The sequence below is a fragment of the Dunckerocampus dactyliophorus genome, chromosome 8 (genome assembly GCF_027744805.1).
Source record: "Dunckerocampus dactyliophorus isolate RoL2022-P2 chromosome 8, RoL_Ddac_1.1, whole genome shotgun sequence".
Taxonomy (NCBI): Eukaryota; Metazoa; Chordata; class Actinopteri; order Syngnathiformes; family Syngnathidae; genus Dunckerocampus; species Dunckerocampus dactyliophorus.
Genome location: NC_072826.1, coordinates 7,518,858 through 7,537,930, shown reverse-complemented (window position 1 = coordinate 7,537,930; position 19,073 = coordinate 7,518,858). Strand labels below are relative to the sequence as shown.

The 19,073-nt window shown below is 40.6% G+C and overlaps 1 protein-coding gene across 6 annotated transcripts in view; it reads left to right on the top strand.

Moving 5' to 3' along the window:
- The window catches only part of slc2a9l2 (solute carrier family 2 member 9, like 2), a 100,546-nt gene that overhangs the window by 48,618 nt on the left and 32,855 nt on the right, over nucleotides 1-19,073 (top strand). For all 6 annotated transcript variants that reach the window (XM_054784125.1, XM_054784126.1, XM_054784127.1 and 3 more), the window contains 4 exons: nucleotides 8,952-9,139; nucleotides 9,380-9,490; nucleotides 15,195-15,296; nucleotides 16,394-16,469. In XM_054784125.1, the coding sequence (XP_054640100.1) occupies nucleotides 8,952-9,139; nucleotides 9,380-9,490; nucleotides 15,195-15,296; nucleotides 16,394-16,469 (477 nt within the window). The remainder of the gene's footprint in view (nucleotides 1-8,951; nucleotides 9,140-9,379; nucleotides 9,491-15,194; nucleotides 15,297-16,393; nucleotides 16,470-19,073) is intronic.

Sequence of the window (19,073 nt, the reverse complement as noted above, 5' to 3'; positions counted from 1 at the left end):
AGTGGGGAAGACCCTTTTTGAGCATGAGATGCACCAAGATGTTCACCCTTCTCGAAGAGACCGCTCGAGATATATATTTTTGGAGATATATATTTTTGCTTCAGTCAGTCACACTTTGAAAAACTCTAAGGTGAGTTGGTGAGTTTTGGTTCGACATAAACATGTTGAGAAGGGAGATTCTGGGCCTTCCAGGATCACCCTTGTGTTTCTCCCTTCAGGGTGCAATAGTGCAAGTTGTACCTTGAGGGACAGATGTACAGTATGTCCCCTTCCCGCTGGGAGGGAAGGTTTGTGGTCAATGGAAAGAACCGAGTTGAAACAATATGTATCAATAGGGAGAACAAGTTACATGTTCAAACTACGTCATGTAAGTCGATACAGCATTGGATGTCGGCATACTGGAGCACACCTGCATTCATTAGCCCAGCGTGCACAACTGTTATGTCACATAAGACTTTGATTAGATTGCCTCAAGGGTGCTTATAGTGCTTTGATGCTGAAGATAATTCTCTCGAGGCTGACTTTCTTGAGATTTTCAAAGCTGGTCTCAGCGTTACAGAACTAAAGTTAAACTTTTGATATTTAAAAAAAACGTTTGTACCCTGGTGGCACCTGTTCACCCCTTATTGATTGTACACACAGGTACACATATGTCTAGCACTAATTGATAAGAAATTTAATGATGGTAAGATCACTGTTGATATTGGATCTCATGTTTTGTGGAAAAGTATTTTGTTTAGATGATCTAACATCATTACGAAGTGATAGCATTAATCTATAATATGTATAATATTAATCCATCCATTTTCTATACTACTAGTCTTCATTAGGGTCATGGGTGAGCTTGAGTCTATCCCAGTTGACGGTGGGTGAGAGGCCGGGTACACCCTGGACTGATCACAGACATCAGTCAATCACAGGGATAGGGCTGTCAATCGATTAAAATATTTAATCGCGATTAAACGCATGTTGTCAGTAGTTAACTCACAATTAATCACAATTAATCATAGAAAGAACCTTTTATCTATAATAGGTGTACCTTTTGAAAGATCATTTTAAAGTTTTTAATACACCTGTCAACATGAGACTGAATAATACGTGTGCTTTATGCAAATGTTTGTTTATTAAACATTCTGTTTTTATAAGCAGCTCAACACAAAATGGACGTCCCTGTATAAAAAACAAACACAACGTACAACAAGTAGACATTGGTAAGGTAATCTGTCCATCACTCAAATATCATTCTTCTCTTCAAGCAAATCATATCACGAAATATAGTTGTGACTAACAAACTAAGTGAAATGAAAACAGGGTAAAGAAAAATCAATATTGACGTCTTACAAAAAATAAAGTGCTCTCGAACTGTCAGTAGTTTACAGAAGTTGGACTGCGCCCATATATCATAGTGAAGTCAGGCTATAGCTTCTACTTAACTTCCCAACACTCTTTTAACAGACACATACACTCCCGCTTTAATACGTTATCCACTGATGTTATTAAATGGATCTCTTGGACAACTTTTTTTAAAAATTCAGTTTGAATGTAGGCGAAATGATGAAGAAAGAATGACATCAGAAGTCAATGATATATCACATCTAATATGAACGTTGCCATTCATTCAGATCATTGAACTCTCAGGCGTTGAATCCCAATCCCAACTGGAATGTTCAGGTTGTCTTAGAAAACGTTTTGCTACAGTACTTTGGTGCATACGTTCCACACAATTCGAAAATAACTTAATTGAAACCCCATTCTGGCGACTGCTGTTGTTGTAATGTTGATGTTCAGACATCCGGTGTTTGTGAATGCACCTCGCTTGCTTTTGGTGAATAATGAGGAAGTGTTGTACTGTTGTTGGTCTGGATAGCGACGGAGAGTCATGTTGCAAATGAGCACTCATGTTGGCTTAAAGTTTAAAAAGTTTAAAAAGAACATCACTGTGTTCTTCTGTGGGGACGACGAATTACAAATGGGGATGGTCCGATCGATCGGCCACCGATCAATATCGGACGATTTCAGTAAAAAAAACATGTGATAGGCATTTGCAGATAAAAGCCTTTTGAAAGCCGATCACAAAAAGCTATTGGGTTTGGATTGCACTATTTAAAGTAAATAATTACGCATGGCAAGCTATACCGCCCTCTGTTCATCCTGATTTTGTATTGCATTTACAACTCATTTCTTGTACTCATTGATCATTTATTCTTAAGTATGTCAGCATTATTAATAATTTATACTTGATTCCCTTACCAAAAACAGTGGGAATCTAGGAAACTTCACCTGCACTGTCCAGTATCCAGGTATTTATTTCACACTCACACTGGTTGAATTTTTGGCTAAAAAGTTACTGAATCGATTTAAAGTTACTGAATCTTTTCGGATTGCATCGTTCTAAATGAACCAATATTGTCCTTGAATCGTATCGGCAACCACAAATTGTGATACGAATCAAATCGTTATTAAAACGGATCGTTGCACCCCTAATAAATATGATAAATTCTCTCTAAAAAAAACAAACTATTACAAACTTTGTGCAATGTCTGTGTGCACCAGAGGATGTTGCTTTTTTTTTGCTTTTTTTTCCAACGGGCCACGTTCATTCTTATTTACTCTCTGCCATCTGTCTTTGTTTATGCTCGCCACGATGTGTCAGTCCATGTCAAACTCAAATGTGGTTCATCATTTTAACAAACAAAAAGACACCAGCAAGTTGGTGTGTATAGAGTCTTACAGTTTAATTTGCTTGACATGCTGGGAGATAATGCCATTCATGAAACAGTCATGCTGTGATCCATATTTGTGCCGCTGTAATATTTAATTACAAGTGGAATGATCATGCATCAGTGGCTGTTTCGACAGCCAGTGCCAATCTGTGGTTGCTGGGGTATGTCCTTGAGGAAAAGATGAGTGGTTGGCAATGATATCCTGGCCAAGCTCCCTTCATATCTTTTATACTTTTATGAGCCAAAATTTGCTGCCAGGGGCCTGAGCACCACTGCAGATGCATGTTGTTGGCTCGTATGGTAGCTCTGCATTAGCGGGAACCGTTGTCAACATGCGCAAATCTTGAGAGGTGGCCCTGTAAGGCCCCATTAACAACCCACCGTACGACAGGAACAGCATATTTCCCTGCACCCTGTCTTGCTGCTTGTCAGTTCTGCTGTGACCCTGACCTCCATTTAAAGGTCACAAAAGCCGATAAGATTTTTGTGCTTTGTGGAGCCCCAACCACTGTGGGAGTCTAATTACAAGGAAACCTACAATATTCTTTCTTCTACTCCCGTCTGTTTCTTTTCCAACAGCAATTAAATAGCTAAAACCCTGCTACTCCGCTGCATTTATTAGACACGGCTGCATTAAATATAATTTTTGCTCTATTAGGGGCGCATTCTCCCGTTATTCGTATTCTTATTCGTATTCTCCCATCCAGACTCCTGACACGGCCACCACGCATAGCACAGACCGATGCGCTGGAGTTGTGAATGAAGGCGGGCTTAAGTGATTCATTGACAAAGGAGGCGGACTTTGCCATGACGGAATTCTTTTGGGCCATCTGGGCTAAATCAACACTTGTGAATGTCAATGAAATCCATGGAAAAGCACACTTTTAATTTGAAAATGCCTTATCCTTTGAAGGAGAATGTATTAGGTTTAATTGATATGTGCATTTGACTAGCTACATACTAGCTACATACTCTGCTGCGTTGCCTCCTTACCTGTGCTTTTGAGTGTGTGTTTCGTCATGGTGATGTGAGTGCGTGTACACAACACCCAGAGCGTCCTCTTCCAAATACTGTAGTAACTCTGTAGATAAGTATGGCTCACGTGACCCTGAACGTACTATATGTGTGATGTTAGAGTTCTGTTGAGTCCAAGTGTTGCACACTGACATTAACGGACCGTGTCAGGAGGGGCTTTCGTTGTGCGCGATCAGGGAGAGTAAACCACAATTGGACAGTTGGCTACATTTTTTATTTGCTTGCTATGTTCTTGCTGATCCTTATGGTTGTGGCTGACAGCAACCCGTTTTGTTCAATTAAGAGAAAAGTGATCAACTGGACCACCTCCTGATCCTTTTTATAGCGCCTCACAGACGCTATAGTATTTTCTATTATACAGACGCAAATAATTCAAACTGTCACTGTTAATAATAATAACAATGGTTGAAAATAGCTTCCCCGCTCCCTTGAACAAATGGAACACAGACGTTTGTTGTATACATCAGGAAGGCAGGCTCTGCCGATACACACACACACCTTAACTCACAACTGAAGTGATCAGATAACCGATTGACAATCATCACTGAACAATTTGTTCATTTTAGATGAACGGTGCATTGGAGTGACAAGAAAAATATTGTACATTGATAATATTCTTCAAAACATAAGGAAGAAAGAAAGAAAGAAAAGAAAATGAGAACAACTTGGTGACAGTGGCAGTTTGAATGGATATTGATTAATATTAGGGATGTCCGATATTGGCTTTTTTGCCGATATTGTCCAACTCCCATTCTATCTGACAACCGATCACGTCCTGCTACCCTGAACACGGTTCAACAAAGCATCGGCTCAAGTACGGGTACCTGTATGTGTTGCGTGTGGACTGTTATGGCGAGACTCGCTGCTGCGGGCACACGTGGCTTCAAAGTCGGTAAAATCCTAAACTTTGCATGGAAACGCCCAGAAACGTTGCTCAGATTGAAGTGACAGATGTCCTACATCGCCTAACTACATCAGGCACCACATTAGCAGCAAATTTGGCAATGTTGCTTGTTGCCTGCTGTTCTTTGGCGCTTAAAGGGCTATATCGGCTTTCATTATCGGGGAAAAAATATTGACCGATATTACATTTCTATGCCAATATCGGTAGGTCAATATTATCGGATATCACTAATTAATATGTCCCGAACCTCAAGTGTAAGGCGCTGGACTTATTGCAGCTTCAGAAGCAAGCAGGGACAAATCGAGGGGGGAATACTCCCAAGGTCATATTTGACAGGGAACACCCACATTTTAGGGTTGCTCCACCCAACGTGCATATCTTGAATGAAAGTGCGTGGTGACAGACTTAAGTAGAGGGCTTATCCCGCTTACACACATGGGGAAAATTGAGCATTAATGCAAACCATTCTCAACACACTGACGCCAGACAGAATTGAAGGAAAAATGTCTGACAGTCAGGAAAACAGCAACATTTTATCTCTTAGTGTGACTAGCTGAATGTGATGCCATTTTTCTGTTGGGATTCAAAGTGACCACGACGGCAGACACGTGGTCCTTTTAAAGGCTTTGTGTTGCTACCTTCTTTCATCATGAGGCTGCAGCAATGACGCGTCCCCGATGGTTGTTCTTTTATAGAAATATACATGGACAGAACGGCCTAATGTCCATTCCTCTTTAAACAGAGCATGACGAGTGTGTCTCCCCCTGACAAGGAGTGTGGGTCGTTTTTATGTCGTCATCTTGACTTGGAGTTGCCTCTGAAATTTTCTTGCCAACTCCCATTGAACATTAAAACAGAGCTGCACATGTGCTGCTTCAGGTACCGGTATATGTTTCCATGTACTGCTGTTTTCTTAATATGATTATTGCATATTTGTAAAAAAAATAAATAAAACAGAGTATTCACACATTGTTGCACATCACACCATCATCACATGGTGTGACTAGTCATGCAGAATTTCCTGGAAAGATCCTCAATATTACAAATGTGCACATTTTTATCTGCAGGGAGATGCAGTTCCATTTCCCATTTCAATTGTTTTTAATTAAGGCCTCCTGCCGAGGGACTTGGCTCAGGTAACAGAGGTAACTAGGCCAGACTGCTATTAATATATTGCCCTGCATGTCACTGATTTATTGGTTTATGAGCGGAATAAACACCCAGGGTTTTCTATTTAAGACCTGTGGGGAATACGGTATTAGTGTTGGGATTGGGTCGTTCCCAATTAGCTGAGATAAAACGATACAAAATGAATGTAGGAGCCAACTGTGCCTGCGTTATTAATTCTTCCAAAGCCTTCTGAAAAGGTGAATTTGACTTCATTTGAAGTTGCACAGTGTTTAGGGAATAGTGTCTGATGTTTCTGTTTGATTCTCATGTGTTTAGAAGTTCGCGGAAATAGGAAAAAGTCTGACACTGCTCCAGGCGGCTGTGAAAAGCTCAAGGCATCTACTGTATGTGACATACGTTGACCCTAAAAGCAAAGTAAAATAACGTTGACTGCACACAGACTTATAAGGGTGAGAATATCATCTGGTATAAGATCCACCATATGTTACTTAGCACTATCGTTGATACTTTGCGGTGCAAACTTCAGTATTTGCCTTTACTTCCGTCACCTTGTCAACAAGCAAGCATTGCTTTGCAATCAAATTATATTTACAACAGTGACGAAAAAGCAAATTACACATGAGTAATTCTCACATACTGTGTATAATATTGGTATTATAAGACACTTATGGAAATAACTTTGCTGATTGGCAGTCCATTTCAACTAAAGTTACCACATACTCGTAGGGTTCCTTGCCCTTTAAAGGGCTGTGGATTGAAGGGCTTTCTTGGTAAATGGTCTTTCACTTGTATAGCGCTTTTCCGCCTCGAAGGCACTCAAAGCGCTTTGACCCTGTTAGCACATTTACCTACTAATGACGCAGCATCAGGAGCAACTGGGGGTTCAGTATCTTGCCAAGGATACTTCGACATGATCACAGGAGAACGGAGGATCAAACCCGCAACCTTCAGGTTGGGAGACAACAACTCTACCACCTGAGCCATGCCGCCCGCTTTCTTCTGTCTTGTGTGTATTTTGATCAGCGTGCGGCGTTCATCCCAAATACTTTTTGATGTATTCGCCCCCTCTCTGTGTGAAGACATCCGGTCTCACTGCAGGGTTTAGACTTTTTGAACATTTAAGTGAAGAAATCCTTGTATCAACACCAACAAATTCCCTCCTGTACTTTTGTGTACAAGGAGCTCAAGTTAAAAAAGGCACTGGCTCTGGGAATTCACATAAAGGTGTGAAAAACACAGACCGATTTATTTCGGGAATCTGATTTGTTTTAGTGTGTGTGTAAATGTAGTGATTGGGCTGAGCTGCAAAAAGATAAGGGAAACATTTGTTTTCAAACAGAACTTAACTCTAGAACTACCAAGAAGGGGCCATCTTAGGGGCCATGGTAGTTCTAGTGTTAAACATCTGAAACACTCAATGTTTCATAGCTTTTTTGTATTTGCAACTGTCCACACTTGGTTGGTTTATGAGGAGAAGAAAACTTTATACTGAAGCGATGACAACGTGCTGAGGGAAATATGAATACAGTGCACCTCGGTCAGCGTATTTAAAAGCTGAATACACTTTCCCCATAACAAATAATGCAAATCCAATTTGTTCTGAACACCCACAAATGTTAACACACAACATATACAGTAGAAAACAATATAGTTTTACATGCAAAGCATCATTTGAAATGCAGATGAATACATATAGAAGTCGAACAAAAGGGGTAAATGAACATGTAACTTCACTTTTACCTTAACTGAAGACTTGATTGTTGGCAAAGATTGCGAGCAGAGAGGGAGGAGAAGAGATATCGACACAGATGACACCTTCATAGTTGAGTTATTTCTTGAATTCAATGTTTCTCACCTTCCTCATGAACATCCTGTTGTTTGGCTCCATTGTGGTTTATTTTGCAACTACGATTAAAAAGAAAAGCAGAGTCTTGTGACTTAACTGTTAGTTGGCAAAGGACAACAGAGTCAACTGGTGATGATAGCGAGAAATCTGGGGGACAATGACTTCCAGTTCCGATTTCCAAGCTAACGCTTTATATACGTTACGGACGCAGTTGGATTGATGCGGTATATTAATAACACTACAAGACACGTGCATTATAGTACATTTACCAGGAAATGTACATGAACAGAAGCAAAATGTTTGCGTACATTTTCTAAAATGTAAACTGAAAAACACGCTAACCGGGGTGTACGTTAATCAAGGTGCCACGGGATAACAAACTCATGTTTTTGAAATAATCAAATGGCGAAAACGAAACAAAGAATAAATACATTATGAGTGTATCATAAAACAAATACGTGAGTATTCATACTACAGTATATTATACATCACCAGTGTCAGCTTCACAAGGTTGGAAGTTAGAAAACTACATGTTTCATTTTTCAACATTTTGATACAGTGTTCCCTCGTTTATCGTGGGCGTAGGTTCCCAAAATAGCCCGCAATATGTGAAATCTGCGAAGTAGCCAGCTTTGTTTTTTTTTTTTTTTACAATTTACATATTATATATGTTTTAAGGCTGTAAAACCATATATAAAGTGTATCACCATACATTTTATACACTTTTCTCAGACAGGCAATAACATTTTAAAAGTTCAAACTTTTGTTTGAGTTTTAATGATCAACACAAGAAATTATTAAGTCACTCACGCCTATTTCACTCCTGTGACTGTGCCTTTTCGAGCTGGCACTGTTCCGCTGTCCTGTAGCATTTTTGTATCCTTGTTAAAACATATTGCTGCACTACTCCTCCTGTTGCAGTTCACCCCCTTTGAACTGAAGATTGATTGACAAGCTAGCAAGCAAGCGAGCAATGACACAGGCGACAGGGCGGCACAAAGGCGATTGATTGACAATGGTCTACAGCCAATCAGGATGCAGAAAACAATGGGCAGTGCAGACAGACGAGAGAGGGAAGAGAGAGAGAGAGAGAGAGAGAGAGAGAGAGAGACACTCAACTTCCCACAATGCAATTCTTCTTAAAGCGCCATGCTCGGCCTGTAACATCTTTCATAAGCTTAATAAAAAAAATAGCGAATCCGCGAAAGGTGAGCCACGATAAAGCAAGGGAACACTGTACATATTTTTTTCCTAAATGGTAAAAATACAGATTTTTTGTCCTGAATTAATTTGCTATGTATGTATATGCCAGCCTTTCAGAGGTTCCTTGGAAAAAAGGATGTTTCTGTTGAGTTGGAAGAGGTCCATGCAGAGGCGCGAGCTCAGGAAAATCTCCTCACGGTCTCCATGTTACAGCTGCTGAAGAATCGAGCTGTTCGCTGGCAGCTCATCACCGCCATGGTCACCATGGCCTGCTATCAGCTCTGCGGCCTCAATGCTGTAAGCTGCACTGCACACCGCGTACCGTGTCATACCGTCAATACATTCCAGCTTGGTTCAATCGCTTTTTCTTTTAAACAATCCTGGAACATGTCTTTCAGTATTAGCCCTTTATCTCTCTTTCTGTCTATTTATCTAGCGAATAAAAGAATTGAAACGTCGGGGTATCAAAAAAAATACAACAGGATGAATCCATTGAATCCCTGAAGGAATTGTGCCGTTTGATTTGTGTTTTTACAGATCTGGTACTACACCAATGGGATTTTACAGGCAGCAGGCTTTGATGAGACGCTTATTCCATATATAACCCTCAGTACAGGCGCGATAGAGACTTTGGCTGCCATCGTCTCGGTGAGTATTGCCACTTTAAATCAGGCAAACATGTCTGCTGCTTCTTTTTGTTTGATTCCCCAACATACTTACCTTGAAAGCACCTTTCCAAATAACATTCTTCATACATCCTGCATAATCAAATATTTCAACCTCATAGAACATATGTTTGAACATACTACATGGCATGCTTTAAACTCAGGTAACAGTAAGGTACCTCACCAATGATCCTGAATAATTGAGTAACTTTAAAGTATAGTTGAGTAACTAGGCCTCTGGATGCCAACACTGCATTCATAGATTCATTTCATGGCCACTTTGTTATTTATTGCATTTGCGGTTAGGCCGAGCTACATAAATATCCCCAAGAGAAACGTTGCACTTGTAAACAACAAGAGACTCCAAATGTGCATAATATAGCAAGTTTTCACCCATAAAGACTTTTCAGATACACACTCGGCGTCTTTTATGTCCAGATGCATTTCACAACACAATTACGATACGCTGCAGTTCTGTCAAAGAACAGGGTCTATTGCAGAGAGATAAAGAGGTTAAAAAAAGACTTCAACCATGTCCTTCAAGAGCATTGTGTGTCTCCTTTCAAACCATCCTCTGGTATCAGTCCCTCGCTATCGACGGGTCATTGTTACTGCACTCGATGAGCACTAAATAAATCAATCTAGAAACAGTCCTATGTGAACTTTCAGTCAATCACAGAACACATAGACAAACAACCATTCAGACCTATTTAGAGTCTCCAGGTAACCCAACAAGCATGTTATTGGGATGTGGGAGAAAACCCACTCAAGCACTGGGAGAACATGCATCACAGAGATGTTCCAATGGAGATTCAAACCCGATTCAATCTCCTGACTGAAGGAAGATCTGCTAACCACTACGTGGACATTTTAGTGTTTTGATATCTGAAATCAAACAAAATCATTTTCAAGCCCCAGCATCCTGCTGGCATAAGAACATTCTCTCATCAGGTGCAGCAGTGACCCCCAACTGTTTTAACTCCAGAACGAAGAACAAATTCAGCCACTGGCAGAGATGTCAGCCCCTTACTCATCACCCATCTACTTTTCAGTATCAAATAGGATTAATACAGGGGTGCCCATTACGTCGATCGCGAGCTACCGGTAGATCGCCAAGGTAGTGTGGGTCGATCGCATAAACTTTGTGAATGTCCTATGACATCAGTCAGCTGACATGAAGCTCTCCTCCTGATTCACTCTTGCTCCCCCGCGGCGTTTCAAGCTACACACGGAGATGCAACTTTCATCTTCATTATTCTGATTGCGGATAAACTAACTCGGCGGTAAGATGCTTATATCTACAGTATAACTAAAGTTATCTGTTCACTGGTAGCGGCTTTATGTAGAAAAGAAAGTGTATTATTTGATGGCTTTGCTACGCGTCATGAACTCCACTATGGAAATCAGTGTTTTCTACACGTCCGCTTCCTAAACTATTCTTTCATGATGAAATGGAAAATGTTCCCATTGCTGAAACCTTTTTAATATGGTGCCTTGACTTCGGCTGCATTGTCTTGCATAATCGTTTCCATCGTTTCATTAATGTTTAATAGCAAATGCTACCTGGATGAATACATGAAGTGCGTCTCCTTATGAACTTTACGGAGCTATTTTGACATATTACCAGTACTCTGAGGAATTATGTGCAATTATGTTGATTATTCAACTACTTTGATTACCTATAAATGTGAATGTGAAATACTAATCATTAATATTTATAATAGTATTTCAAAGTTTATTGGCTAGATTTGATATATAGTTTGACTCGTAACTTGCATGCTGAAAAACTGCGTGCACACCTGATATACATGTATAATGTACATAAATACATACTCATATTTTTAAATAAATATAGTAAATATATATATTTTCTATATTTATCGTAGGAGGTAGCTCACAGGCTGAAAAAGTGTGAGCACCCCTGGATTAAACTGCTCTTCCAGATAAGATAATCAAAAGTAAAACTACACCTGCCTTGCAAAAGCAACATTTTAATTTAGCCACCACATGGTTGCGGTATAACCCTCAAAGCCTGGCACTACAGCAATACAATGCACCCCCCCGCCCCCGGCCCCATTTCCCAGCCATGAAGGGCATTCTTTTTTTCTGATCAATTTAAAACATAATTAAGATTTTCGGATAATAGACCAAAACCTGGTAATCGTTCAGTGCATGCAATGGAAACGTGTATGTGATATTTTTGGAACAATTGGCATCACTTCAGTCAGTTCTACTTTTCATTAAGAGACTGGTAGCATTGAAGTAAAACTCATTTAAAAAAATGAACATAAAGTGAAGTAGAAGTTCAAGTGTGTTTGCAATTGTTCTTCGAAGACATAGCTAGAAACTGCCAGTTGTTTTTTTCACATTGAGGAAATTGGATGAGGTATATAGCCATTTTTCAGCACTATTGCAGGAGTATTACTCAATATGGTTTCATTTACAGTTTAATCGAATATTACAGGGGCTTATTGTGATGGCAGATCAGGTCCGCCCCTCCCTGCATGCAAAACACATAGGGCCCCACGATAGGGGACCTCATTTGCGCATTCTTTGCAAATGTGCAAAGGAAGTGCATTGCTGCCGTGAGGCATAAAACACCAAGCCAGCCCGAGGCAGGAGAGAAAAAAGGAGAAGTAATCTGACATGGTGCTCGTTGCCACACTGATTGGCATCGGAATAAGAGAATAAAATGTCAGGATTCACTGACAGTTGAGCAATGTCAGTCCCTGGTGGTGTAATGGTACAGCTGCTGCCTTGTAAGGCAGAAACGTTAGTCCTTTGACCATAACTTCCTGATGCATTGTGGGCCAAATATTTAAAATCAGAGGCGCTGCCACCATATACTGCATTGATCTGTTTTTTGATCTCAGCTACTTTGGCTCGCTTGTGTGTTTAAACCGATTAGGGCACAATCATCTTGTCTTAGTATTTTGGCCAGTTTAGGATAGAATACAATAGAATAGAATCCTTGTTATTGTCATTGTTAACAACAAAATTATGTGTCGTCCATCAGTGCAGTACAATAAAACACACAAAAGCCTAATAAATTGGTGTTTTCCTCGCCTAAAAGTCGTCTTTGAGGTGTTGCAACAAAACCGAGACTGTTCCATTATGGGTAGAGTGCAATTACAGGTCAACACAGTGCTTTGCTGATTTGCAGTTTTGTATTGTCTTATTTATCTATGCATACTGAAATGTATTGCCTGAGAAAAGTGCTCGGAACCAGTAACAACCTCTATTTGGGTCGAGGATGCACAGCCAATTGGATCATCCGGCTCTGGGCCGCTGACATTTTTTTAGGTTTACCACTTGACTTCTTTGTTTCATAACCCTCAGTATCTTTTAAGAAGTTTGTTCTTAAATCTGATTGGACGTTAATACATGCATTCAATGAGGCAGATTCTGCGTGAAAATTAGTTGTCTCGCTGGAAATGACATAACCGTCACCTTAGTTGAATACTTTGAACGGGGACACATTTTACTCAACACACTCACTGAAAAGCTGAAGTATTTTCAAGTCATCAGACTAAAGCCCGAGTCAATTCCTGAGTCGGTGAAGTCCAAGTTCAATTTGATGCAAGTCTTTGATGATATTGTCAAGTCGCATCTGAAGTCATCGAAATTGTGACTCAGGTCCACACCTCCGCTTATTAGGGTTCAAAAGTTCAATCAGTGTTGACGTTTTTTTTTTTTTTCTATTATGCTGAAAATGACTTTCTCTGGAGAGAAGCAGAATACGTTGTTACTCATCAAAATATCAAAGTCAAAGTATCAAAGCAAAAGTTTATAGCACAGCAGAAGTCAGTACACACACTGTGCGCTCGTATTGTCCTTTTAGTGTCTTTGTCGTTTAATTGTCGCCGGTGTGAAAGCAAATAAAGCACATTTTCGCGCTCACCGCCTCTCCCAAGGGTTTGTCTGTGGATGGTGCCAAAACAGCAGCTCATGTGAAGGGCCAGTGGTGCCTCAAGCTACGTACACTTGTCTTTAATAGCTCGTCTGCTTCTTGATGTGATGAATAATGACGGGACGTTTTAGGCCTGTCAACCGTGAGTGCTAAAGTCATGGCTTTGACCTCTGTTGACTCTGCCAAGAAGTGTGGATTATTCATAGCGTTGGAGAAGGTTGATTTCATTTACCATTATCAGTGATGCTTTGCCCCATAATACGAGTTTTTATATAAAAGAATGCCTGAATATGAGCCAAAAATCCAGACGCAGGAGCAAAACACAATAAATACATGACATGTGAATGCATGGCGAGATGCAAGCATTAAAAAAACACCAACGTTTTAAAGTGTATGAGGTGCAGTGGATACTTTATGAAACACTATTTTATGATGACATTTGTGTCAACATAAATCTGTTGTTTCATTTATTTAAAATAGAAAGCTTTATTGTCGAGGCACAATGAAATATGGAGTGCTTCTCCTCTACTGTAGGCACAGTTCAAACAATGTATCCACTGAACTATCAATTTCTATTACTGGCTCAGAGTATATGTTACTGATATGTAAGCTGTGCATAAGTCTAGTTCTAGACAGTGGACACCCAAGGAGAAGTGGACATGTTTTCTGCCCACGTAACATACAACTTGTTAGAAGTTCAACACTTGTTAACTTGCAGGCACACACACAGACAGTCACACCCTAAGAGTTCCTAATGAGCTGCAGCTCTGCTGGTGATGCTGTTCTGTGTGATGGCTGCAGAGGTGTCTGCTATAGAGATGTCCCTAGCCTTCAGGGCCAATGCACACATGCGGTGAATTTTAATGTGTACGGTAACCCACATTCCCCCTTCCATTCCAGACACACACACACAAAACACAGCAAAATACTTCCTGTTCTCTTTCCTCCTTGTTTCTGCTGAGCCATTGGGACATATACTGTACAAATAGCAGTGACCTTTTCCGCAACCTCATCCGACGAGCGAGGTGAGACCAGCATCCAGAATAATGCCGCCTCCACTTGCCTCTGACGCTACCAGAGGAGAAAATGCATGCAACTATGACCTTGTTTTCCTCCCTACGGAGCTTTAACCACATGTAGCCACTATCTCATGTACAATGCATCCAATTATTGTAGAACCTCTTGGGATTCTTTCCTGCAAACCTTTGAGATCTCACACTAAACCACTTAGTAGAGCAATTCAAAACTTTCATATTCTATAGATTCAATACACACAGAATGAAATCTTTCAAACATGTACTTCTTTTCTTAATTTTGATGATTACAGCTTACAGATAATAACAACCCCAAATTCAGCATGTTTTTGAACAAATGTCAAAAAGTTCAATACTGTAAACTCCTGGTTTGTGCGTTAACCAGCAAATTAACTGCAAAAATGTCCCGAGCCTTTAATTGCCTTAATTGCTAGTCTGAATTGAACTCCTGAAATCAATTAACTGAATGTACATTGCCTAGCCTCCAATTGATTCAGTAGTGAAGCCACTACTGCATTTGGGATTTTATCTTCTGTAGGACAGTACAGAGAGGCTAGCATGACGATAATATTTTGTACATGTTGGTAGGGATCTGCCATCATATATTTAGAATATTTATTAAAAACACCCATGGGGAAAAAACAAAATGGTTGAATTCTTTGAACAGAGCAAAGATCGTAGGGACTCAGCTTTCTGGTCTTAGAAATGCCTTTGATACAATGCTCTCTTTGTCCTCTCTACAGGGTTTAGTGATTGAACGAATCGGGAGAAAACCTCTTCTCATATTTGGCTTTACCGCCATGGCGGTGTTCTTCAGCCTACTTACAGTGTTCCTCAATTTTCAGGTAAGAGCCTCTTACTGACCTTCTCCAAGTGAAGTGTTGTCCCAGGACACTTTATTCTGGTTCAGTGACATTCTCAAGGAATTTCAAAGAAACAGGAGTTAAAATGCAATCCTCTCATCGCCTGTCATTTGTACTTGGGAGATTGGAACTTGCACATCATTCAAATGCTAATGCAACAGAGAGATACAGTACCTTAGCTGAGTAAATGTCATATGAGCCATTAAAAACATCCGTCCATCTTCTATGCCGCTTATCCTCACTAGGGTCCCAGGTACGCTGGAGCCTATCCCAGCTGACTTCGGGCGAGAGGCAGCGTACACCCTGGACTGATTGCCAGCCAATGGCAGGGCACATACAAACAATCATTCACACTCACATTCATACCTATGGACAATTTAGTGTCGCCAATTAACCTAACATGCATGTTTTTGGAATGTGGGAGGAAACCGGAGTACCACACACGCACGGGGAGAACATGCAAACTCCACACAGAGATGCCCAACGGAGATTCGAACCCAGATCTTCCCCATCTCCTGACTGTGTGGCCAACATGCTAACCACTAGGCCACCATTAAATACATATCCAATTCAAATTCAATTGAAATTCTAATTTGGAAACAATCAGTCCCTTAGGGAAGCTCTTCGACTATCAGACCATCAGCATAATAAAACCGTTCCAAACAGTAGAGATCTTTCAATAAAAAGAAATTGAAACAAAATGTGCACCCACCCATATGAGGCAGAGCATTCTTTGAATGAAGCCCTCTGTACTGTAAGCACAGCTCCCTTTGCAGTGTACGTCCTAGTCTTCTTTTGTTATTGTTGTCGACTTCAGTTAGCCACATTGTGCTGAGCTTGACAGAGCAGTAGTGTTCGCGTGCCGCCTAAGGAGATTAATCAGATAAATGAAGGCGATAAAAACAATGGTGAAGGCAGTTGCATACAGTGGTTACATTCAAAGAGAGAAAATACGTCCCGTTTAAGCAGTAGAGGAGGTGATAAATACACAGTAATACAAAACATGAATAAGTAGCTGCAGAGGGGTTTTCAGCTGAGGAGTTCACTGCGACATCACTTTCTTCCTTCTCTCCTTCCAGGACAGTGTGTCATGGATGCCTTACCTCAGTTACGCCTGCATACTGGCTGTAATTGCCTCCTTCTGCTCTGGGCCAGGTAATACTTTTGTGTTATAATCCTGCGTCTCCTGACTTTTGAATGACTTAGAAAGTTGTGCAGATTGCACTATGGCTTCTTTTGTTATGTATGGTATAATCAGCATGAGTTGCCTCCAAGTCTGGATAAGTCCTCTTTGACAAAGGGACAAAGGGAAAATGAGCACCACTCCAGGTCATCTGATCCCCTGGCCAAATTGGGGCTCGAAGCAAGAATTTTATTGGGAGCTCATGGCAGCGATGTGCATTCTGCGTGCAAAGTGGGGTCTCCCGTGGACTATATAGGGCGGCTCTGTTTTCATCACACACATCCTGCACATTCTCACACCTGCAGACTGCACAGATCTTTCAGCAAATGACATCCCCACTTGACATTGTAACAATTTTACGCCTTGCATAGTACACTTGAGCGAGGATAGAGAAACCGCGTCTTAGTTCAACTTCATGGCAGATATTCATCGCTCATTGGAAGAAATTAATCCCACTAAAGCTTATGCGTGCAGTGAATTAGGCACAGGTGATAATGTGACGCCAGGCTTGGAGCTTTAGAGCGTATCACTATTACACCATTGCACAATTACTTGGAAGTCATTTCCCAGTGGAAGTACTAGCTGAGCTATTCCACCAATTAACAGATAACCCAAAGATAAATCATGCTGTGGCTGTTTGAAGAAACACACAGACTGAAGCAGGAAGTCACATCTGGTGCCAAAAGCCACTTGTCAACCCACGTCCCCAAACCTACAGCGGCATACCTCCTGGTGTCCGCCACAATGCTGTAAAAAGAAAGAACAATTGCCAATCATTTCGCTTGAACCCTCCATGATCTAATTTCAGTGTTGCAGCACATTTGCAACTTGTTTTTTACGTAACAATCCTCACGGGTGAGATGCGACTCTTTTTGTTTTGTATTAACTTTTTTCTTTTTGTTTGTGTTAATTGCATATAACCTGGGATCGATGTGGGAGAAGGGGAAGTTAGGGGAAGTTACGCTTGCAGCACGTCACAGAAAAGGAGCACTTGATTTGCTCATGGTAACCCACCTACACCATGGCACGGATAATCTCTCTACATTGGAGCTTTTTTTTATCGGTTATCTGAGCTTTTTTGTAATCTTAGTGTATTTATCGGTATAGTATTAGCATCGGAAGAGTTCCTACAACACAGCACAACACCAACACCTTACATTACTGACACCTAGTGACCAGTGTGGAGTGTTTTCTAAATGTCATATATTTGTATTTCAGCTCATTTATTCATTTTAATGCTTCAAAATGCTTAATTTAGGCCACAAATACGTAACATGTGCTTAAACACGCATTTTTTTTTTACAGATAGGCCGTATTGGTGCACAAAACAGCATGATTTATTATTTTATATTGTGAAAAACCGTGATAGAGTGAAGCGGTGAAATTCGAAGCGTGACGTGGTGAGAGACATGACTGAATAAGTATACTTATAAGTAGGTATACTTGCTGCTGCACCATCCTCCCTATTTAGCAGTATCTCTAGCTACTTTAGTAAGTAAGACTCTGTCTACAACCAGTTTTATACTGTAGCTTTTTCACTGGTTTCACAGTTTTGAATTTATTTCCACATTGCAAAGTGACAATATGATGAAGTTGTTGAAGGACATCCATTCAGGTGATGTTCTTGGTCACATAGTTTGCCACAGAAATGAGATGAGTTGTTTGGGTTTTTTTTTTTAATTAAAGCAGGACAAGCGCAGACATTCAGATCATTCAAAATAATAATCTAGCAAGCGGCCTTTACCGTATAACCACCGACATAACAGTGCATAGCAGAGTTGTGAGTGCAAGTTTGTCTGCAACTGATATAGCACTAATCGCTTCCACACAACATGTAGCAAGTAGCCAATACTATATTGATTGTGGTAATGGTACCGCCGACAGTGGAACTTCTAATGTCGAATGCCCCTTTGGTTGTCCAATTTGGAGCAGCTACCCTGCATGATATCAGCAACAACATGCAGTGTTAGACCGAAGAAAATCTTGCAAGACCTCACTTCAGAGCATTAGCTGGATTAGCTGTGTGTGCTTTTTCTTTGGTTCGTTCAATTTTTCTTGCAATACTTATTCCAAAAGAATGGGTGTTGCACATTTTACTATTTATGCTAGTTTCTTTCTTTTCATCCTTGTGTGACAATTAAAACTGCTGTCAGTCACAGTCAGGAGATCAGGAAGACCTGGGTTCGAATCTCTGTTGGGCATTTCTGTGTGGAGTTTGCATGTTTTCCTCCCACATTCCAAAAAGATACATGTTAATTGGCGACTCTAAATTGTCCATAGGTATGAATGTGAGTGTGAATAGTTGTTTGTCTATATGTGCCCTGTGATTGGCTGGCGATCAGTCCAGGGTGTACCCCGTCTGTTGCCCGAAGTCAGCTGGGATAGGCTCCGCGACCCTAATGAGGAGAAGCGGCATAGAAAAGGGATGGATGGTTTTTAAGGATGTTAACGCTTGGTTTTATGGTTGCCTGTTTGGCCGTGTATCTACGGTTGCTGAGAAGTATAATCAAAGTTACCAAAAGCAAAACACATTTACAAAATATAAAGCACTTTTATTTCTATTGTGCAAGGTGGCA